Here is a 24,121-nt window from a genome sequence, read left to right as displayed (position 1 = left end):
GGTGTGATCACAGTAATCTCTAAGTCTATTTGAAACCTCTGACATTCTCCTCAGTTTGCCCCCATCCCTTTCTCTAGCTTCCTTCCAGTGCCAGGATCATCAAGAAAAGACATTCCAAAGCACACAGTCTTGCTGAAAACCAAGAGGGGTGTAGAGGTCAGGCTGCTCTAACAGCTGGGAGTTTTGGGAAAGCTGCAGGCTATTCTGCTTTCTGTGGTGCAATCACACTGCTAAACAATGCTGTTTTCAAGAAACAGAACAGTGATCATTCCACCTGACAGCCTTTCATGAGAAGGGCCAAGGAAGCATCCAAGAAGTCATGTCATGAGCCACCACAAATCTCCAGGGATAAAGCAACACCAAAGGTCTGGCTTCTGGTAAAATGTGCTTTTCTGCCATACTACTACTCCTCCCAAATCAGTTTTTTTTCTAAGTGTCCCACATGTGCCCTTTTCTCCAGCGACAGGATATCCTTCATTTGTCTGCACCAAGAGCAGATGAGCACTCCTTGGTGTTGTTTTCCAAGTCGGCTGATGGGAGGGTCAGCAGGGGCCAAAGCAGCTGCAACAAGGAAAGGAAAGATAACCATGGCAACCCGAGTTATCTGCATCCTCCATGTATTTCCTTCTCCCCACCCTACAGCATATCTTTCCCACCCAAACCTCAAGCCAATAGAGCCAGTGACCAGCTGGCAGGATGGGGACTGCAGCAGTGTCTCCTGCACCCAGAGTGTCTTGCTGTGTTTCGGGGCTCACCACTGCAGGCTGAAGTCATCAAAGAGAGACCGAAATCCTAGAGAGGGACAACTTGCAAAAAGCAGAGAGCTCTCCACTACTGTAGATGGGGCGCTGGATATGCTGCCTTTGCTCCAGAGTTGCAGATCCATTGATGCTGCTCCTGGTTTTGGCTCTGGGCTGTAACCCTTCCACAGCAGCAGCAGCAGCAGCAGCTTCTCCATCTGTGCCCCACGTCAAACCCAGCTACAGTTTTGGCCGGACTTTCCTGGGACTTGATAAATGCAACGCCTGCATTGGGACATCCATATGCAAGAAGTTCTTTAAAGAGGAGATAAGGTCAGAAACTCAGCAGAGTAATTTTTAAAGCGTTCTGTTTAGTAATTTGAAAGTTGCCTATTAGAATTTCCACGTATTTTCATGGGCAACAATGCAAAGAGCAACTTAGCACCCAGTTGCCATTACAGCACTTAGTGTTTTAATTAATGCCTGTGAGCTGATGCTTTGTCTCTTTTCTTTTAAAGCAATGCAAACATGATCAGACTTCAGCTCTAAACTGTAACTTGAAAGCAGGAGTAAAAGGCACAAATTTCTGTCTAGAGAGGAGCTCTGAAAAAAACTCAAGGCAATGATGGGGAAAGGGAGGAGGGAAGGAAGAAATCAGCCTGTGTAGATTTACTGGAAGTATTTTATTATGAGCAACTGACTGAAGGCAAAAGGGAGTTTAGCTTTGTAGGCTCCCACCAGAGTATGTTAACTACAAACATACAAACATGCTGTATAATTTTGTACCAGGTGCAACAACGTGAATGTGCAGAATTTCACGTTTTAAGTAAGATCAAAAGGGATCTAAACCTGCCTTAGGCATGAGGACTTCTGCACATGAGGTTACCCACACGCTTGAAAATGGCACGCAGCTAAATTACTGGTACATTTTGGGGAGATTTGTGTGAGAACTTGAAGGCAAAAATTGCATCTGCCTCGCTGTTGATGAGACACACACTGTCCAAGTGGTCATTGGACCAATCCAATCATTTTTAGGCTCAAAAGCAGAGCGTATCTGATGACAGCAGAGGAAATGCTGGCAGTGCTTGGCAGAGGAAGGGTTTATTGGGTCTGATATGATTTATAGAGCCATATGCACTTTCTTTTATAGATCTAAAAGCCTGGGGGAGAAGAAATTATTATAGTAAAATTGTATTTTTAATGCTATAATGTAAGTAGTATAGTATTAGACAAATCACCGTTTTTATCTTAAACTATCCTATAAAACACAGCATAGTAAAACCATAATGGTTTGTCTGGGATGGACTTGTAATACCAGACATCCATCCTTCCACTGCTGCTGGGAAAAGGCAGCTTGTGGCTTTGCTGAGCCAGAGCACTCCTTGCTGTAGCATATTGGGGGTCCCAGTCCTTGTCACTTTGCCCTTTTGCTTTCCACGTCCACAGTGCCAGAGCGAGCAGTGAGTGAGGTGCACAGGGCTGAGTGCTGGGGTTCTCCCAGCCCAGCCTGGATTCCCAAAATGCAGTGAGTGAGGTGCACAGGGCTGAGTGCTGGGGCTCTCCCAGCCCAGCCTGGATTCCCAAAATGCAGTGAGTGAGGTGCACAGGGCTGAGTGCTGGGGTTCTCCCAGCCCAGCCTGGATTCCCAAAATGCAGTGAGTGAGGTGCACAGGGCTGAGTGCTGGGGTTCTCCCAGCCCAGCCTGGATTCCTGTCCCAAAATGCAGCATGGAGTTGCAATGAGCCCAGCATGCTCAGCTGGCTGACAGGCTGGTGTGGGTCTGCAGGGACAGGGGTGCAACCAGGGTAGTGTCTGCTCTGCATTTTATTCCCTGCAGCAGGGTGGCACCACAGCTGCCCCAGCCTGCTGCAGCCCCGCTCACCTGTGCAGGGTTTTCAGGGAACTGCTGCCAGGTACAAAGCAGCTCCCTTTTGGTTGCTCCCACTTGGCCACTGGGGAGGCTGGGGCCATGCAGGTTCCCTCAGTCCTGCCAAAAATAGCAGAAGTGCCTCTGGCTGTGGGGTTCCAGCTGCACAGTGCACTGTGGGAGAGAGGTGGTATGTGAGCCAAGGCAGGAGGGCCCCGTGCTGACTTTCCTCCAGGGGACAGCAGGAACGGGGTGCAGGCGTGCAGAGGGGTCCAGGAGTGCAGAGCCACAAACATGAGGGAGCACAGTACTTCTGCCTCAGGGGACACAGAGGGGCTCCCAAAGCCAGACACTTCTTTTTCTCTCCCACCAGCCTGCAGCTGGCTTCCCACACATAAGTGATAACGTGAAGTTCTGCTGTGAGCGCTTCAGGAAGGGGAACTTAAAAATGTTCTCCTGAGCAGTCACTCAGCTTCAGGCTTTCCTTTGCATGGGTAAAACTTTTTCTCCCACTTATTTCTTGAAAAACTGGGATTATTTTTTGGCAAGTGGGAGCTGAAACTAGGGAAATTTCAGTGGTGCTTAGACTCTTTGATCCACCCTCGTACCTTTTCACGTGTTCACAAAGGTGGATGGCACTTGGGCTCCTCTCTGCTATTTCACTTTGGAACATGCTTCATTAATTCTCCATCATTCCTGGGAGCTCTGACATGCGTTCACAGGGAGAAGATGTGAGTTTTGTTCCCAGAACGGCTGGTGACTCATCTTGTGCTCTAATGTTCTATACTTCCCTTATCTTTGCCCAACTTTATCCATCTGTAAATGAGGATACCAAGCCTGTCTACCAACTGTACTGAGAGCAGAGTGCAGTGGAAGTTTTTGTAAAATACAAGATTTTCAAAATATCGCAGAACTGAGCTGACCAAAACTATTCAAAGACTTGTGCCAATGCTGGCCCTGAGCTTTGTCCAAAAATAATGGGAAAGAAGACTGGAAAAGCTGGAATGCTTCAATTAGGAGGGGGTTTATAGGTTACTTCTTTATTCTTTTGTTTTAAGACTTAGCTTACTTTTAAAAACAAAAAAAATCTAAAATTCCAAACGCAAGCAAAATTATTTTGGCTGAAACAAAATACTTCATTTCATTCAGGGAAAAAAAAAAAGAAGGAAAACTAGTTTAGATTTCTTCAGCATCTAGTTCTGGGTTGATCTAAAGTCTGTAATCTGTGACTCACTTATTTGCATAGATCTTACTGAAGGTCTTAGAGGATTTGCTGGCCCTTAGCTAAAAAGCTCTGTACGAGAGGGAGTGGTTACAGCACAACTTGATGATGAATCTTGAAAGTATCCAGCAAATGTGCCAGGCCAGTGCTGTGCTGCCCAGAAATGATGCCAAATACAGACTTGCTGCAGCCCATGGTGGGTTCCCAGGCCAGGGTGGTTCTCCCCCCAGAGATCTGCAGAGGGAATCACTCCAGCCACCCTCAAATTAATGCTCAGCCCTGGATTTCACACATCCATGTGCTGCTTGCACACTGCAGGTGGCACTTTCCTGCTCTCTGCCTGATATGAGATCCCCTGAACACACGAGCTTGAGTCAAGTCACAAGGCATATTTGTGCTTAACTTAAAAAAAAAAAAAAAGAAAGGAAGAAAGAAAGAGAAAGGCAGCCCAGAGCCATCTCTTCCCAGTACGTGCCTGGCACGCTGTGCCTGCTTTGCAGATTAGGCACTGGGAGAGGTCCTGATGCACAACAATCACAGTGAGGCGCAGCAATCATTCTCTTCTCTTTAATCCTAGCTAAAAACCAGACCAAAAAAACCCCCAAAACACCAACAAACCCACCAAAACAAAAAACCCAAACCCAAACAAAATGTTTATTATGTCAGGTGCTTTAATTGTAGGGAATCTTCAGTTTCATATCAGGCAAAATGCCCAAACAACTGAAATGCTGGAATTCACCAACCTGTTCACACAAGGTTCCGCCATTTCTAGTCATCCTCCATGGTAAATTTTTGGAAGGAGGCACATGGCAGGAGTTGAAAGCCAAAGCAGGAGAAGCACCAGGGTTTCACCCATCCTAGGCACCTGTGCCTGCCCCAGAGCTCAGCTGCACAGGGTCTGTGATGGGAAAGGGAGTGGGGTGCTGCCTTCAGGAAGGATCATCTGATCAGTTTCTGATTGCAGATGGTGGCTCGTGTCACTGAGTCAGTTATTTGCCTGAAATCATAGAAAAGTAATCCTCCTCAGATTTCTTTGTGCCAATTTCCCAAATGGAACTCGAAAGGAACGACCAGCTTCAGCTTTCAGACTTGTTAATGTCTTGTAAGCAGTCTGAAACTCCAGCTAGGCTAATCCTGCAGGGAACCTCTTGCCTCTCCTGTTTCACTTCTGAGCTACCGGCTTTAATTCAGGGTGAGATTAAATTAGGACGCGCTTTCCTACACACTTGGACAAGGAGCTCAGGGCAGGAGGGTTCAGAGGCAGCGAGGGCAGGATGTTGGCCAAACCAAAGGTCAGAGTTGGGCCATTTTCCAAGAGCAGGTTACAGACACCCTCCCAGAGCAGGCACCACGCTCCTCGGCTCCGGCGTGTGCGACGCGCGTGTGGGCTGGGCTGAGGGGGCTGCTGAAACAAAAAAAAATTACCCAATTACCCAGCCCATATGCTCCCCTCCTGTGCCTGTGGAGGGGGAGCAAATTAGTGCAAGATCTCCATGGCTACAGAGGCACTGCACACCCAGGGCACACGCACCCTGTCCCCCCATCACACCCTGTATCCCCATCACACCCCAAACTCTGCTGCTGTCAGGGAGGTCACTCATCCTGGCTGAAAAATAGTCAGGGATGTTATGGGAGAAAATACAGGCAGGGATGTTGGGGGAGACAGGTAGACCCCTGCAGTGACAAAAGCCACCACCTCAAAACAAGAGGTCATTTTGATATTCTCAATTACATTTGTTGTTAAGTTTTAATATCAGGAGGGTCCTTTAAAGTGTCAAGTACTCTTTTTTTGGGATCATTTCTCTAGAAATAGGAAAATTAAAAACACCAGGAATTCTTCATGAACCAAAACCTTGCAGCCCTCTCCCTTTCCTCCCTCTCTCTACCCAAAAGACCCCATTTGGGTGTTTTACCCTTCACTCCACGGCAGCATTCATGACAAGGGATGGTATTAGCGGGAAGCAAAGAAGGACTTTTTTAGCAAAGCACATTTCCTTAGCTGATGGTTTCAGCCTGCTCACCCCGGGGCCACCCAGCTAGGGTGCCTCAGCCTTTGCCAGGCAGTGGCAGGAATCCCCAGGGGCCGGCCTGGAGGAGCAGCTCAGCGGGGCGGGCGCTGTGTCCGTGCGGCTTTTAACCCGCTCTCCGTGGGGCTCTCGTTTTGGTTTGGCAGGTTTGACACCTGGCTTTCTTCTCATTTAAAGCTGCCCCCCAGCTCCCTGCTCAGCTACTCGGGCAACTACACGGACGATGCCAAGAGCTGGCGGCTGGTGGACATCACCCGCCTGACCTCCAAGTACCAGCACGACCGGGCGGACAAGCGCATCTGCACCTCCCTGCTCAGGACCAAGAGCTGCAGCCTGGAGCGCGCCCTGCGCCGCACCCAGCGCTTCCAGAAGTGGCTGCGGGCCAAGCGCCTCACACCCGACCTGGTGCAGGTCTGTCTGGGGGCTCTGGTGCCCCGCCACAGCTGGGGGAGCACGGGGGAGAGCGGGTCCCGTGGGGTTTAGGGTCTCGTGGGGATGTGGTTGTAACTCGCTGGTTGGAGGGTGAGATTGGGTGGTGGCAGGCGCTCAGCTCGGTCAGGGACAATGGGACAGCCTTGTGTGCCCCCAGCCAAGCCCACCAGCCAAAGGGGAGAGGCAAAATGATGCCCTGATGGGAAGGAAAGTGCCACAGTTGAAGGCCAAGCCCTGCCAACCATAGGTAATGCCATGGCACAGCCTGTACAGGGCTGGGATGGGGCCTGGCCCCAGCACCAGCTCCTGGCTCTTGTGCAGGTTGAAGCTGAAGCCCTGTGCAAAGCCATAGCACCAGGTGGCTTCAGGCACGGGGATAACAACAGGACAGGCTGTGCACACAAACGTGGTAGCAGCTCCAGTGGAGAAATTAGTGCCATTTTTTTTTTTTTTTCTAGTTTTCCATCATGTCTCAGCATAGTGGAGTTTTGGGGTTTTTTTCATCATAAATTTATACCTACAAGGGCAGCCAGTGCCTTGAAAGCGATTTTGCTTTGGGCCAGGGGCCAAGTCAGTGTGGGTCTCTCTTGCTGGTGGCTGGCAGGATGAGGGGCATGGGCAGTCAGAGCCAAAGCCTCGATTACTCATTCTCCTGCCATCCATAGCAAATGACCTCAGGCACAAGGAAGCACACTGCCCTTTCTCTCACAGTCCTGGGGTGTCACAGGTGAAGCCAGGACAGGAGCACGGGGAGTGTGGGTCACACCACCAGGTAAATGGGCAGCCACAGCACAGGGCATCCCCCTCACCCCACCCAAACAACAGCAAAACATCACAATCACCCCTGGAAAGGGCAGGGGCCAGGGTGGGGGGTGGACATACACTGAACAAGACCTGAGAGACAAAGGATTATTCCGGTACTTCTTCCCATTCCAAGAGAGAAGTGACTGTGAAAAAGTGACTCCATTTATATTTCTGTACAGGCAGCTGCTTGCTGCATCCATTCAGCTCTGGTGAGTGCTAAAGCTATGCTGCTTTAGCTCTTCCTCCACTGTTACCCTGTGGAGCAGCACACCTTAGGAGAGAGAGGGAGGGATACACTGGGCTACCCCAAAAAGGACTCACCCAAATCACTGCCAGTCCAGCACAGCAGGTCACCCTGAAGTCAGTACCCTCCACACCTGACAGGGAAAAGATTTTTGGAGCAAAGCTACACTGTACTCTGTTTAGTAACCTCGGGAGAGGCACTAGAGAGAGGGGATGGTGTATCACTTCCACTCAGAGCATCCCTCACCTGAGCTTGCGGGCAGGGACAACTCCTTAGGCGGGCAGGCAGCCCAGGCACCTGCTGGCCACCACTGTTGCCCCAGGCAGCCCTGCAGGGGCCTGCAGGAGGGCAGGTTGGGCTGCCAGGTCCTCCAGCCTTGCTGGAGTGCCCCAGGTGTTTGTGCCAAACTGCGCTGTCCCCCTGCTCCCCAGCACTGCTGAGGGAAAGGGAAGGAATCGAGAGCTCAAAACTTCCATTTGCTGAGCTGGGTGAAAAAGTAACTGGAGAAATGTGGCTCTGTGGTATCTCAGACCTGCTGCAGAGCTAAATCATCAGCTGAGCCCAAATCCTTCTCCTTAAAAGGCTCTTCATGTGGTACAGTTTTGCCTACCCTGTCCTCTCGGAGTCTGAAATGCCAGCTGAGCTGGCAGGGCTGCATACAGGGCACACACACATATATGGATGCCCATGTGCACACACAGCACCACCAGAGACCCTGGCTGGCCACCCTGCCCTTGCACCTATCCAGTTTCTCCCTGGAATTTCCCTGTGCAGGGGAATTCTCAGCAGCAGTTTGAGCTGAGCTGATGCCAGCTCCAGGGCACCTCTGAAGTGAGCTCAGGGCCAGCCTGGGGGGACAAGCCCAGTGACAAACTCCCAGGGACATTTCATCCACCCCTGCAGCTTTTTAGGTGGAAAGGGCATGGGAGGCTGCAGGGAGGCCCAGAACTTTGCACAACAGCCTCAGGATTGCTCTGATTATGTTTTCATGGTCCTTTAGTTCTAACAAATCAATCAGAGAAACAAAAATTGGAATTTAAATCCCTTCTATCAGCATATAGATTTGAATACACAGAGAAGTATAGTGATCCAGAGACCCTGGGACCAACTTCCCCATCACCAAATTTCAGCAGCAATCAGTTTTTAAGATCAGGCATGTGCTCTGCAAATGGCTTCTGCTCTCACAGTGGTCTTAATTAAAAACAGCCAGTGGCAACAACTTCAGTCATACTGTGTGTGTGAGTCTGTGTGTGAGACCCCATCCCAGCCCTGCTGTGTGGGCCACCACAGGTTGCAGTCTGACCTCCCCAGTCCATCCAGCCCCACAGGGATGGGGATCCCCTTCCTCCCTGGCCATCCCAGGGAGGTTATTGGCAACCCAGCAGGAGCCAGTGGAGAGGGGTTTTGGGGCTCCCATGTCTCTGCAAATACCTACCTAAAGAACTGCTCGTAGGGCTGTGTTCTCCTGCTTTCCCTCTTTCCAGAGGTGTTAACAGAACACCTCGCTCAAGGCCTGACAGGTTGCCCAGCCTGTTTCACAGAGCTGCAGTCACACAGCAGAGCTTGTTCTCCTTTCCCTGCTGTTCATCCTCTATAGCAGCACTGGGGAAAGCCAATGGGCCCAGGTAATTTTGTCTGATAGACAGAGCACCATGACAAACCACAACGGGCTTGAATCAGAATGACAGACCCTGAAGTGATGTTTTTCCACTCTGTGCTGCCTGCCCTGCCTGACCCAGCCGTCAGCTGAGCCGCCTGCCACAGCGATTATTTCACCAGCCACAAGGAAAATCTTTACTGGATGCAGCAAAGTCTTCAGCCTTAAAATCCAGCCTGCCTCAGAGATGAGCAGGATTTAGCTGGGCCTCAGCCTGCTCAGCAGCCCCAGACACCAGGGGCTTCACCAGGAGCTCATCACCTCAAACCAAAGCTCTGTATGCTTTCCTGCTGGAGGGGCTACAAAGCAGGCTGGTTTCAGCACAGATCACCCACAGGGAAAATGTACAGCCCTGCCTACAAAGCACAGCCTGAAAAATGCTGAAGGCAGATAGAGGAAAGCAGTATCAAGGTGAAAATCCAGCATTTTCATCCAGATGGATTCTCTAGGATGGACTGAGACTACTGACCAGCAGCTGCTGACCAGCACCTCGCCCTACCCACAGCAGATGCACCAGCACCCTGGTTAGGAGTTCAGTCCACATCTCTCCTTGCTGCACAGGGTCAGCAGCTCACTCACATGTCCATCCCAGGGAAGGATGGGAATTTGGGGCTCCCAGAGCCACCTCCTAGACCTGCCACCTCTTTGACCCAGTACCTCATTGTCAGAGAGGTACTTCCATAAACCTGCTGGCAGTGAGGTTGAGTTTCTCAGAGCATTCTTTCTTTTGAAAGTTAAGGAAACCCTTGGATTCACATCACCAGGAGCCATAGGTGCTTTGACACTTATATCCAAGTGTTTCCTCCTGGAACCTATCCTAGACCTGGTATTTTGGTGAAGCAGGTAGTGGCTCATGGGCAGCTGTGCTCCTGGTCTGGGCCATCTATTCTTGGGCTGTCTGAAAAGAAAACAGAGCAAGAAGTTGTCTTCCACACGTTGTCTTTACATCCAAGTGAATTCTGGGCTTGTCTGAGCTACATATGCATAAACTCATGGAGTTTAAAATGCATCCTGTACTGTATAGTAGGGTTTGAGAGCTCTCAGCTGAGTGGAGGTAGGCTTTGCAGGAACTGCTCGCTATCAGATATAGAAATGTGGGTATTTAATCGAAGTAAATAAGAAGCTTTCCACATCAGTCACAAACAATACATCAGGCTGTCTGTCAGGTCTTATTCTCTGGGGTGATAAGTCACTGCAAAGCACTTAAGATATTCTCAGATTAATCTGTATCTCCAGTGTTTCGAGTGTGTCTTCCTCACATTTTTCTCCCATTGACAGTTTTTGTCTGACAGTTTTACAACTCCAGCTCCTTTTCTGCTGTAGAGGTGTTTCCATCAGCCTGCAAGAAGGTGAGCCCCCTCTCCACTGAAACAATCAAGCAGGTGCTGAGCTTTATGCTGTTGACTGTCTCTGCTGAAATCAAAAGGCCCCATTGCCCAGTTTTTATGGGTCAGGACTTCATCAAACTGTAGGAAGCTGCACCCATGTTTGATGCAAAGGTGTCAGCACCCAGCCCTGCCCCTCTGCTCCCACACCTCCATGGAACAGTTCCTCAGGGAATCAGCAGCCATGAGCACCACGGGCAGCATGCACCCACATTTATGTTAAGAGGATGAGCTCTGACCTCAGAAAAACCCTAATTACACCATCCATGCCTTCGCTGCCACTGTGATTTATGTTCCCACCCTGTACTCTTCAGGGCCTCAGCTTTTGCACTGCAGACTCCTGGGAGCAGCAAGGCTTTCTAACTTTGGCTGCAAGTATTTGCATACACATGGAGCTGCAAGAGACTTTCTCCACCATTTGTCTCTTACTTTACACGGCTTTGTTCTGCTCATTTTTTATCAATTCTCCTCCAAAGGGAAAGTGATAGAGTCAGCCACAATGTTCCTGCAAGTGCTGCAAGACAGAAATCCATAACCATCCCTCCTCCTGTGCCTCTTCTATGGTTTTACACAATTAATTGAGAAAACATTTTCCTCATAAGGAAAATTTTCAGAGGAGTGTCTGAAGACTTGCAACAGGAACTGAATAGAATTATTTTTGGCAAATGTCTTTTTGGGGGGGAGCAAGAAAGGTTTTTCAGTTTTCATGAAACAACATTTCAGTTGTGGTTGACCTTCTCAGGTAGTTTGGACCAGCTATTGGCATTTTGGACTTGTTTTGTGCAACTGATGGCCGAGGAAGGAGTGGCTGGGATCTCACTGAGGCCAACAGGGATGCAGAGGAAGAGATGTGGGACATCTAATTCCCCCCTTTCCTCCTCCATCTGGGAAAGCATCCCACTCATCCTTTCCATGTTCCTTTATTTCTTTGTCACGTCTGGGTGGTTCAGTGTTGTGTGCCAATTGAACAGCTCGCACAGGAGGGGCTGAGAAGGACCAACCTCAGAGCTGCCATGTGACCTGGGGAGATGCTGCGTCACATCTTTGCTCTCAGCATGAAGGATGGCAGGGAGCAGCCTGAGCTCCACCTCCCTTTCCTCTGAAGCACATCTCCCAGCCATCAAATTATAAACAAAACTCAAAAGGGAAAATTTGGCAAATGGAATAATTTTTAATAAAGAGGCTTAAAAAAACCTAATTCCCTTCCCCAGCAGAGGCATGTCAGGGCAGTGATTCTGTGCCACTGTGGGCAACCCTCCATATATAAACTCTCCTTGGCTGTTAAGGAAGACTAACTGTAAAATTAAAAAAGGCTATTTTTGACTATGAAGGTATAATTTTCTATGCCATTTATCCCAGCCATAGATTGCTCATGCAATTTTACAAGCCAAACCTCCAAATCTGAAGGGTGAAATACAGTGATAATTGACTCCATTAGCCCAACAGTTCTCTATTTGTTGCTGGTATTTACAAAAAATAAACACAGGCTATTTGGTTTTGATAGTTAATGCATGAGTTTATCAGAGAGAGAACATATCCTGTGCTTATACTCACACATAATGTTTATTTACATTTTAAAGCATGTTTACTGACCTTGGCAAATAGTATTTCCAAGAAAGCTGCTCTCAGGTTAAGCAAATAACGAAGTGATCTGAAGATTATTTAATGAGGGAAGTGACTCACTGTCGTAACAACTGGAGGGCCTCCACCAGGAATGCCAGGGCTGGAAACCCAGGCAGAGGGAAGAGTCCCATGTTGTGGAGTGATGTGGTGTTGTGCAGCTGGGAGAATATGAGATTTGCAGTGCCCAGGGATGGGGGCCATTCTTGAAACCTGAGGTGGGAAATGGCATTTTTGAATGGCACAGGTCCTCTCCTGGGAATGGTGAGATGCCCTGTGTGCCCACATCCTTCAGAGCTGTGCTGCAGCAAGCAGGGGCACAGTGGGCAGAGCACAGAGGTGTGTGTACACCCCCAGCATGACCCAAGCACATTGCTCTCGGAGTCTCTGGGGTCGGGATGACCCCGAGATGTGTTAGAGTCTCTTTTGCCAGCCCAGCAACCGAAGTTCTGTTCTGGTTTTCAAGGTGGTTTATTTTCTATCACATTCTTTCCCTGGCCTGCTGAGGTCCGTTCAGCAGGTCAGTCCGTGGCACACTGCCCACCCTCAGGGTGGTGTTGTCTTTTTATCCTAAGAACTACATGTACTTTATTTACAATTATTTTCCAATATCTATCACCTATGTTAGACAGTCCGTCTCTACTCTAAACCAATCCAAAGGTGCCACCATCACCCAGAAGATGGAAGCTGGGAAGAAGGAGAAAGAAGGACAAGGCACACCCAAATTCCTCCATTTTGGCCTCTGAACCCCCATCCTAAAAACCCCAAAATTCTCCATTTTCACCCTGTGATAAATTCACTAATATTCTACTCAAACCCTTGTGGCTTGTAACTCCTGGCACAAAGTTGGTAATTGTTTTTTCCAAGGGCTAAAATCAAAAGCACGGGTGTCTTTGACCCTGTGCCAAGGTTTCCGAGCCCCCTGCCATGGTCTCAAATCCTCCAGGGCAGTCAGAGGAATTTCCTGGGTTCCAACACATGGCAATGTCTCGGGCTGGAATCAGACTTCCCTGCTGTGTTTCCCCCTCTCCCAGGGCCTGCCCAGCCCCCTGCTGCGCTGCCCGTCCCAGCGGCTCCTGGACAGGATCGTGCGGCGCTACGCCGAGGTGCCGGACGCCGGCAGCATCTACATGGATCACCTCACTGACAGGGACAAGCTGCGCCTGCTCTACACCCTGGCAGTGAACTCCCACCCCATCCTCCTACAGGTACGTGCCAGCCTGCCCCAGCTTGAAACACCACCCCACAGCCCCTCACAAGCGTGAGATGTGTGCCAGCCTCAGTGGCAGAAGAGTGCCAGCCCTGGCCCTTATCAACTCCCTGGCATTCAAAAAGTGTGTTTCTTCTATGGGGTCGGGGGGATGAAGCCAGGCAGGCTCCTGAGGTGCTCCCTGCATCAGCCTGTGAGGCTGGGGAGAGATAGGGAACCCCAGGTGTGTTATTGCACTAGAGTGCTGTGAAATCCAAGGTTTTACACATCCCAAACACTTCGAAGAGTTAGGTTTGCATTGCTAATGGATTACATAAAATCACAGCCTGTTTCTGGAAGAGAAAGAGCATGATTTCCATGCTCCACGTGCCAGTGCTGTGTTTTCCATTTGCAGGCTACTGTTAACTGGCTCTGGGTTTGAAGGTGGTGACCTGGGAGGCCTTACACCCTTCCCCGGACCCCTTCTGACCTGCCTGGCATGCAGCTCCTCTCTTTCCTTATGTGTCCAAAGGAGAATCCTCACCTTTCCCCATCACACCTTTAGTCCTCACTGCTGGTTCCTGCAACCCTTCATGATTCCATGAAGAAAAGATGGCAGTGGCAGCATCATCCATCTCTGGCCCAAGGCCACTCTGCACCCAGCAGCTCACAGGGCTCTGCGTGGTCCCAAGGAGGGGGAATGGTGCTCGTGCTCTGGAGGCTCCTGGGGGTCATTCAGCCACCCCAGTTATGGGTCACTGGGACATGAAGCTGTGGCTCCTAGCACTCTGAAGACATGGGAACACAACTTGAAGACATGAGAAAAATATGCCAAAGAGAAGAAGCTAGATTTTTACACAGTTGCCCAGAATGCCTGAGCAGCAGAAAGGAGAAGTAACCTTAAACGTGAAACTGGATGAGTTCATAATGCCTTGGCAGGGTCTGAGGTGCTGGGGTCTGAGGTGCTGGGGACACAGATGAGCTTTAATGCAGATGACAGAAAGCTTTGTGCTGGCATAGCTCAGCAGTCACACAGTTTGGCACGAGCTGCAGGGATGCAGGGAGCCCAGCCCAGGTGTCTCCACTGGAGCAAACACCCACCACTTCTGCCCCTGAGACTGCAAAGTCTCTTACAAATGAGCCTGGCAGTTCTCACCAATTAGCAAAAACTGCTTTAGCCTTACCTCAACTCCAAGCTGTGACTTCATCTGTTCAGTGCTCATGAGGGACCCATCAAAGACACCTAAATTTAGCTGTTCTGTGGCTAAAATTTTCATGAATCTGAAAACTATTATTATCTTGGACTTTCCACTTAGTCTCGCTCAGAATAAGTCTCAAAATACCAGATTCTTCCTCCGTTACAAAAAAGAACCATAAGAAAAAGAAAAAAGCATCCTAACTCCTCCAGGATGGGGTAGTAAGTTGGATGGGTGAGGAATGATTTCAGGGTGATTTAAGAACCAAACCACAACCTCTCAGAATCTCTGCTTGTCAGAGTGACTCTGAGATATGTACAAGCTTCTTTTTCCCAGCCTGGCAGTCAAAGAAGGAGTCAGGACGTTTCTGTTCTCGTTCTCAAGGTTGTTTATTGTTTCTTATCTATAACATTCTTTCTCTAACCCACTACAGGTCTGTCTGGCAGGCCGAGTTGAGGCACACTGACCACCTCAGAGGTGGTGTTGTCTTTTATACTAAAAACTACATGTACATTATTTACCATAACTTCCCAATACCTATCACCTATGTCAGACAGTGAGCTTCTACCCTAAACCAATCTAAAAGTGCCAACATCACCCAGAAGATGGAGGCTAGGAAGAAGAAGGAAAAAGGACAAGGCACACCCAAATTCCTCCATCTTGGGACCCCGAGCCCCCATTCTAAAAACCTCAAAAATCTATTTTTCATCCCGTGATAAATTCACTATAATTCTACTTAAACTTTCTTGACTTGTAATTCTTCATATAAAGGTTGGTAATTGTTTCCATGGGTCAAGATTGAGGGCACAGGGGTCTTGGGCTCTGTGCCAATGTTACTCTTGCGCCGAGTTCGGGGCAGGAACAGGTGAGAGGCAGGATGGTCGAAAAGGCAAAGAAGGCTTTATTCAAAAGAACTGCACAGTTTTTATAGAGTGGTACAATAGATTCTATTCTATTGACTAACTAACAGAAACATCTTTCTCACTCACTGTCCTTGAGAGGAACAGTAGAAAAACAGCACCTGCAAATTGTTTATAGTCAATGGTTATCACAACTTTCCAGCTCCCTAAAACTTCTCACAAGCCCCTGTGAGAAACGCTTGCTGTTTCTCTCTCCCTGTCCCATGGCATCCACATGCCAAGGTCTCTGAGCCCCCCAGACAGGGTCTCAAGCCCTCCAGGGCAGCCAGAGGAATTTCCTGGGTTCCGACAACAACCCTGCTGCTTGGAGCCAGAAAGGGCACTCTGAGAGGCAGGTGGTTCCCCAAACAGTGGGCAGGGGTAATCCCCCCATGGCTGCTCTTGCCCACAGATCTTCCCTGACGTGGAGGGCTGGCCTTTCCCGCGGTACCTGGGCTCCTGCGGGCGCCTGCTGGTCAGCGCCAGCACCCGGCCCCTGCGCGACTTCTTCGGCGCGGCGCCCGAGGTGGCCGCGGACCTGGCCCTGCAGCTCCTGGCCGTGCTGCGCTCCATGGCCACCAACGACCTCAACTACTTCTTCTACTTCACCCACGTGGACGCTGGCACCTTCGGCGTGTTCAGCAACGGGCATCTGTTCATCCGGGATGCCAGCACGCTGGGCATCATCGACAAGGAGGAAGGTACTCAGCAGGCTCTGTGACCATGCATCTGTCACGGGAGGGCTCGGGAGGCAGGGCAGACAAATCTTTCCCCTTCTGCCCTTGGCTCTACTGCTGCCGGTTTTTTTTGGGTTTTGGGGTTGTTTGGGTGTTTTTGGGTTTTGGTGGGGGGTTTTTTTGTTTGTTTTTGGGGGTTTTTTGGTTGGTTTTTCTTTGGTTTTTATTTAATTAACCAAACACCCCTTGCTAAATTAAATGATGAGAAGTTCACGGAGAGACTCACCATCAGCAGCTCCTGCCATCCTGGCTCTGAGTCGGGAAGGTGATGGGTGTTGTGTTCGTGTAGTCGGCGCTTTGGTGGCCACTCTGCAGCTGGCAGCAGCTTTCAGAGTGCACGGTGTGCCCAATGCTCCCATTTGAAGCCTTCCTTTTCAAACTTTTGCCACACAAATGTCAATATTTGCCAGCAGAAATTTTGTAATTTTGTTTGCTCTCAGTAGTGGGTCAAATTAGACCATTTTTATGTGCATTTATCACATTGACTAGTAATGGTTATTATTATTTATAACAATATATATTATTGTTATATATATATATTTATGACAAATATATATTTTAATAACAAAATTTCCCTTTTTGTCACTTTTACATAAAATCAAGAATTAGTATTCAACTTTTACAGGTTACATTCGTCTACTCCTGCAAGTAGACCTAGTCAAAGACTATTCATCCAATAATTTAACAGTTTCATTTTGAATATTCAGATTTTCAAAAGGTTTTTCCTCAGCTCACACATTCAGCTGAGTATTTAGAATATTCAGAAGCAGCTGTCAGAAAATTTTCCACTGGATTTCCTTTTCTTATCCCAGTAGCTATGACTGTTAACTTGACTTTAGCTAGATGAGCTGTTGTTGCAATGTAATGATTTTGGTTAACATGGAAAAAATTACAGGTCTGGCTATTTGTGGTAGTTTTTTGTAGGAGCTCCACATTTTAGATTTGTACTCCAATTCTCATTTTTTCTGCATCAGCTTGACTCGACAGACTCATCTCCAGTTCCTCTGACAGGCAGTTCTGAAGAGCTCTGTCATTCAGAAAAATATACATATTTCAAAAGCAAGAAAATTGGCACACACACAGCTTCAGCACCGAGTAATTTGCAGGGAAAGGTGGTCACATCCTTTAGAGGTGTTACCACAGAGGCACAGATATCTCTGGCTGTCCAGCAGCTCACTGTTATGTTTCCAACAAGCGGTTTAATTGTCCCCAACAGGGAGCCAGCTGATCGATGGCCAACAGGAGTATAAAGACATCTTCAGCTGCCTGACTGTGGACTGCCAGTCTGCGTTTGTGTCCTGCGACTCCATCAGGGACAAGCACAGCCTTGTCCTGGTGTGTCAAGACCTCCTTCCGAAGCTGCTGTCGGGGAAGTTCCTGCCCCCCGTGCAGGAGAGCATCGACGCCTTCCTGCGGCGCTGCGCCCGCGGCCTCGGCGACGGTGGCGGTGCCAGCGAGGCCATGGCGGAGCTGGCAGGGATCCTGAAACCTCTGCGCTCCTGCGACTCCCGCTTCGCCTACCGCTACCCTGACTGCAGATACAGTGACAAATACTGACCCTGGAGCTGTGCCTGGCGGGGACTGGGGCAGCGCCAGCCCCCTCCCAGCCTGGGAAGAGAGAAGGAGCCAGGGTGGCTGGAAGGAGCTGCCCCAAATCCAGGGCGTTCTCGGTGTAAGAGGGAGTGGAGTGCACATGGGATTTATTATTCATCTCCCAGAGATGCATTTGTTACATGGGATATAGACATGGTGTATGGCTTAGACATGGTTTATGGATTATTTACATTGTCATGACTGACAAGGGGCCACAGGATTAATAAATCTCATCCACGTGTTTTGGCCTTGCAAGAGTTTCCCATGCCATTTGTTGAAAAACAAGGAAGGCAGGATGCTCACAACCAGCTAGACAGAGGATCTTTATTGCCAAGAAACCCTTTCTGAGGGAGATTATATATAAATAATACGGGAGGGATGGATGGATGGATGGATGGATGGATGGATGGATGGATGGATGGATGGATGGATGGATGGATGGATGGATGATGGATGGGTGGATGGATGGATGGATGGATGGATGGATGGATGGATGGATGGATGGGTACATTTAAGAGTTTCCCTGTGGCTATTTTTAATGTGCTAAGAATCATAGATAAATGGGATGACCAGATCAGTTCTGTACCATCACCCATCACGGCTCACTTTTATAAAACATTTTAATTTTATTCCTTTGGTGACACACAGAACAGAAAGACACAATCAAAAGCATTAAAAAGTTGAAAGTTCCATGTCTCTTGAGACTTAATTTCTCTAATCACCAAATATAATTGTTTCTAGTCTTTCTCAAGTCAATGGACAGTAACCAGGTACTAATACAGGACTTTGGTTTAAGGTGAGGAAAAAACTCCAGCTCTGGGATGGGATTGTTCAGCAGATATTTTCACATTATTCTCTCTAAAGTGGAGGAACCATTTGCACAAAACAAATCAAATGGGAAAAGTCCCTTAAGAGGAGAAGGAACACAGGCAGAGGATGAGACATTAATTTACCCTGAGCCTGACAAGACTTGCCAAACAGTCAATACTCCAGTGTAGGGGCGGGGGCACCCCCCAAGAGCTGGGGAGATCTAAGTTCTGACCAGCAAGAGCTACAGCAATCCTCATCCCTTTGCCTTCCAGAGGAGGAATTGGTAAGCCAGTCCCCAAAGGAATGAGTCAGGCACTTAAAATTTGGGGTGATTTTGGAAACATTTCACAGCAGTTGTCAAACCAGGGCTAGATCCTGGTGCCTCATTTTGCACAAGATGGTTGCAAAAGTGGCAAAACACATATTTTGTCACCCAGAATCTGTCAGTCCCCCTCATGTGAGCTCCCTGTGAGGTGTCAGAAGCCCACACCAAACCTTCCCTGATGAGTAGGGGTCAGACAGACCTCACCTGGGTTTGGGGTTTTCTCCTGGGATTCAGGCATGCAGGAGTCACTGAGCAAATGACTGTGCTAAGTGAGAAATTAGGCTTTCTGGATCATCCACAAGAATTTTCATCATGGAAAGCGTCTTCTTCTAGCTATGGTTCAAAAAAAAATTTGTTAAAAGTGTAAAGGCAGAAAAAGACATGAGTGCATTTGCATTGCCAGGGGTTGTTCTGGCTTGTGTTGTACAGAGAAGGAATGAAAGCCCAGATTTTGTGTTGGCTGTGGGGGGCTCTGTGCACACAGAGCATCCAGCCTGGCGTTCCAGGCAGGGGTGGGTGAAGGCTGATGGGACAGGTTGGGCACCCAAAACCACACAAAAAGGTCTGACACGAGGGAAATCTGACTCAGGACAATTATTTTGCCTCTCTTCCTGGCATAAAGTCTCAAGTGCACCTTTTACCTCTCAAGATGCAGAAACATTGACAATAATTTGTAGGTAAGTTTAGCTGCAGGCCCAGATGGTCAGACAGCAAAGAGGTTTAAATATACAGCCTCAGCCACGGCTGCAGCCCTCTTTCCTGCTTTCAGTCTATTTCTACATCATGGCTCTCTTCCAGAAAGAAAAACATGTCCTTCACTGAGATGCACGAGGCTGTCTAACAACCTGCTTCCATCAGTTTTTCTTCAATCTGTCTGCATCTCCCATCTCTTGGGGAGTGGGTTTACCTGAGAGCTGGGTGTTCGCTCTGGGCTCTTTTCCTGCAGAGATTATCCCACACTGTGCTGGAAACACAGAGGAAACACAGAGGGGATGTGTGTGCTCAGCAGAGAACGCCAGGAGCAAGCCCAGATCCCTCAGGAACAGCCCAGCACTGGGCAAAAGGACAGAGAAGTGTCCCACAGGCCCTGGTAACTCGGAGCCCGAAAGAGCTGGGGGTCAGAAACACAAGAGTTTTACTTTGCTGCTGGGACTCTGTGCAAGGCTGCAGCAGAAGCCTTGAGACACGTAGCAGCTATTTTTACAGGGCTTGATTCAAAGCTGTTAAAGCTGAGAGGAGTCTCCCCACTGCTTTTAATAGACTTTGATACGAATTTAAATTAAAAAAAAACACTCGTGATTAAAAATAACGAAATTGTGGATTTACAAATTATTAAAGCATTGGGAGCTGTGTTCTCCACCAGTTTCTTTGCAGACATTGATTGCAAAGGCCAGGCTCATGTAAAACTGTGACTAATAAACCAGCCATAAAATCAGTCCATGGCTCAGAGAACAATAATTTTCCTAAACTAAATCTCGTTTCCCTGTATTTCCCTCGCCTCCTTTTTTTTTTTTTTTTCCCCAAAATTGCCAATTTTTACTCTTAATATTTTCCTTTTTCTTGGCAGTCAAACTCTGGAATCACTGCCCACCCTGTCTGCCAGCTTCAGTCAAGCCTTCAAATCCTAGTAGGCCAAGCTCCAAAAGGATGTGAAATTAACTTATAAATGGCAATTATTTAAAACCTAATCCTTCCCAAAAGAACTCTCAAGCAATTTTTTCCTCTCTGTGTTCAAGTTTTCTGTCAGTGGCTTTGTTTGAGCCTTTGCAAACTGTTCCTGGTAACAACTTCAGCTGTTTCCACAGCAGAACAAGGATGGCAGGAGGGATCTTCCACCAATTTCCAAGGCAGCCTCAGCACCTCCTTTTTCTGTGGGTATTTTGCAGCTGCCTTTATGCCCAGCTGCTTATCAGGTGTCTCTCTTAGTGCCCTATGTCCCACATATTTTTAGAGTTTTCATGTCAAGAGGTTTGTAAAACTGTGGTGGTTTTGGCTTTATTTTGACTTGCAGTGTATTTTGACACTGCCATTTCTCAGGGGGTTGAGGCTGCTACACATCCTGGGGGTTGGTTGGAGATTCAGATTTCCCACTCCACAGCTTTTGAGGGTGATCATTTCTTGCCACACTTTGCACACACACACACACACACACACACACACACACACACACACATACACACTCATCCCCTTCCCTGCCAGCTCCCAGTTTCCCTTTTGGCATTTTGGAGAACCTGGAACCACCACTCAGCAGCTCCAGTCCCCAGGAGCAGCCAGTCAAGCACATTTCATGCATCTTTCCAGCAAGCTCAGCCAACACCAGTTGTTTGCAGGTGCTTTTTATTTGCTTTCTGGTTTGCTGAGACTTTAGGATGCACTTGGGTCCCATTTGCCAATTACTCTCTACAGCCAGGTGCTCTAGATGCTTTATTGCTAATTCTTCCTCAGCTTCTCCCATCATCCCATGAATCTGGAAGGTAGAGCTTTAACAAAAATATCGAGTGTCATGAGATATTATGAAATCACAAGAACCAGCTCTGTGGTGCTCTGAACTGGCTCACCAAGACACATTAATTTGATTAATAGGTGAGTCTGTCTGCTACTGTACCCTCTGTTCCCCTAATTCAGTGCTGAAAGGTGCTTGGTAGCCATCCTGAAGCTACAAAAACACAAACAGGATTTTCAGGGGAAGGGAAATTAAATGAAACAGCTGCTCCAGGCTGGGGGGCTGGGAGGGGCATGCATTGTTTTTACCTTCTGGACTACAGAATATGGGCAGACTCATCTGCTCTCCTCCACAGGGGGATGGTCTCAGCCACAGTGGGGTTTTAGGGCGACCTGAACAACTGATAAGAGACCCCCAAGGAAGGGTGAGGATGATCCAAAAGTCCAGAAAAAATGAAGAGGAAAGAAAAGACAGGTAGAAAACTAGGGAGGGACACCTGATGAAGATCTTCAAACAGTTTTGTTACAGTCATGGCTTTACTTGCATCATTCTACCTTTCTGGTCTTCCACAAAACACCACAATATCTATTCCTTGCAACATACAGCATAAATGACAATAGTTAGTCCAGAACAGACTTTTCAGGTGTTTGAAGAGCAAGAATACACCAGCCTGTTCCCTGGGGACTTGCAGGTTTGAAAGAGGCAGCTTGTCAGGTTTTCAGGGCTCTAGTACTACTCAGCAAGGATGCACAGAGCTCCAGCCCTCGCCTTACACAGTTCATTTGCTACATTGCATGCAAAGATAGCTCTTTAGACTTGACACCCACAGAAATGTCATGCAAGGTTCAGCATATTATGTGTTTGAAAAGGACCTTGTCAGTCACAAGGGAGGTTTTTTTTTCCCCCTTTCAAAGTTTAAGCATTCATTTGGATAAGGGCTTGTCAGATTCACTCCTCTAGTGATGCCTGAAAATAGTGGGTTTTCTTGCTTTGAAAAAAAATACCAAGACACTTGGAATAATTCAGGGACTGAAACCTCCCTCTGTTCCCATTCTTGGTGCAGAAAAAGTAAGAGAGAAAATCACCTCTGGGTGTTCACTCTGCTCTGGCTGGAATAGCTGTAAACATTTACTCTTTTTTCTTCCCCTCAACACCTGAAGATGAAGATGGAGAAAATAAAAGTGCCTTTCTGTGTTTGCACTATTTTACAGAGCAGAACAAAGCAGGGGTTTGTGTACAGCTCAGGCACTGCTAAGGACAAGAGGAAGAAGGTGCTGGCACAATGATGCTGCTGGGGGCAAATGCTGGGATTAAACACCTCTGCACCCATTCAGGGCACTTGTCACCATTTCAGACACCCCTGAAAGGAGTCCCTGCATCTGTGCTGGTGTTTCAAAATGGAAATCCCTTCAGCAGGTGGAGAAGGGATGGGAATAATTGTCCAGATTTCAGGAAATCAGTTACTTACTCTTTCCTGTTTCCACTCAGCACTGCTTGCTCTGCCTGTCCCTTTCCACCAGGCAGAGTCCCCCATGGGCTGCCTTTGTTACAGGAGGGATGCACAGGATCAAACCTCCCAGGTGTCAGAGGAACAGGGCCAGAGGTTGTCAGGGCTTTCCATCAAATGGCTGCATTGGCTGGGGACAAATATTGGCAGGAGTTTGTGTCTACAAGGTGTGAACAAAGAAACCAAACCTGCAGGGAGTGGTTTTGTTGCACTCTGTGAGTAAAATGACCAGAAAAACCTAAAAAAACAGCTGCTGGCTTGTTCTGTCAAAATGCTCAGGGAAAGGCTCCCCAAAGTCAAGCAGTTTGACTTTTATTCCACCTGGAGTTCTGGGGTTACCAAGAAGTTCTGGGTGAACTTTATGGTCGCACGTCCCCAGGCTGGAGCCAAGCGGAGCTGTCTAAAAATACAGCTTCTGCATGACTGCAGGATGGCATGTGCAGCAAGATAAAATTACTGGGGAAGCAGGGCAGGAAAAGGAGCTTCTGAATGGAGGAGAGGAGTACAAATATGACCTTGAGGTGCCACCAGAAAATGTGTATATTTATCAAAAACAAAAAGTCAAACACCTCAGCGCTGGCAGATCAAAGAGGAAGTATAAAAGGTCAAGAGGCATGGGGAAAACAGGACTTTTCTAAATGGATCAGAGCCTTCAAAAGACTGTCATTCCCAGAGGTGTCCATGTTCATGGGATTTCATGAGAGGAATGGTTCATAAATTTGATAGAAACACAGACTGAGTTAAAGAACAGAGGACTCTCAGTACTGCAGAGGCAAAAATTAGGAATTATGGGAAAAGCTGTGACCACAGGTTCCCTCTTTTCCCTGCTGCAGACCAGATCCATGAGCACACTCTGAGACACTGGGCAGCTTCTTCTGGGGCAGGTGGGAGCAAAGGCCCTCAGATGCAGTCCCCCAAATCCCCTCCTGCTGCTGGACAGGGATGGAGGGATGGCTCCCTGGCAGAGGAGTGAACTCACTCGGAGGGAAACTTTTGGAGGCTGGATTTGCAGGTTGCAGGAACAGCTGTGAGCTGCTTCATCTCTTTTTTAAGCCTTATATGGAGCCCAGTGGGAAAGTGGGGTCTGCTGTGATCTCTGTCCAAGTTTTTATTGAAGAGCCCTGCAAGAGTGGGATCTCTTTAAAGACACCACATTAGAAGTTCACAGTAAATGTGTACTGACAATAAATAAAAAAATACACACACACACACCCCAGGTGGCTAAACAGCAGCACAAGGGAGCAATTCTAACCAAACAGACACCCTTCAAAAGGGAGGAATCAGATGCAGGAATTAGGCAAATTAGATGCAAGGCTACAGTAAGGCAGCCCCAGAAGAGAAATCCAAGGAGTGACTTGCTAACAGTGTGGAGGCTGACAATGAACCCTTTCTCAAACACATCAGAGGCAGAGAGTCTGCCAGGA

The 24,121-nt window shown here is 48.2% G+C and overlaps 1 protein-coding gene across 1 annotated transcript; it reads left to right on the top strand.

The window, feature by feature from the left end:
* The first annotated feature begins 663 nt into the window (after positions 1–663).
* On the top strand, positions 664–18,302 carry DIPK2B (divergent protein kinase domain 2B). The gene is made up of 5 exons (XM_059840020.1): positions 664–1,073; positions 6,003–6,267; positions 13,033–13,206; positions 15,695–15,983; positions 17,236–18,302. Exons 1-5 carry the CDS (start codon positions 841–843, stop codon positions 17,574–17,576), a joined length of 1,302 nt encoding a protein of 433 aa, XP_059696003.1. The 5' UTR covers positions 664–840; the 3' UTR covers positions 17,577–18,302.
* Positions 18,303–24,121: the final 5,819 nt, after the last annotated feature.

The sequence above is a fragment of the Haemorhous mexicanus genome, chromosome 2 (assembly GCF_027477595.1).
Source record: "Haemorhous mexicanus isolate bHaeMex1 chromosome 2, bHaeMex1.pri, whole genome shotgun sequence".
Classification (NCBI taxonomy): Eukaryota; Metazoa; Chordata; class Aves; order Passeriformes; family Fringillidae; genus Haemorhous; species Haemorhous mexicanus.
Note: the sequence above shows the minus strand (reverse complement) of the source record. Positions and strands in the feature narration are given on the sequence as shown.

Coding starts and splice junctions, on each gene's coding strand:
- DIPK2B (XM_059840020.1), top strand. CDS start 841: ATGGGGCGCTGGATATGCTGCCTTTGCTCCAGAGTTGCAGATCCATTG. Junction 6,268..13,032: donor TCACACCCGACCTGGTGCAG/GTCTGTCTGGGG, acceptor CCCCTCTCCCAG/GGCCTGCCCAGCCCCCTGCT. Junction 15,984..17,235: donor CATCATCGACAAGGAGGAAG/GTACTCAGCAGG, acceptor TGTCCCCAACAG/GGAGCCAGCTGATCGATGGC.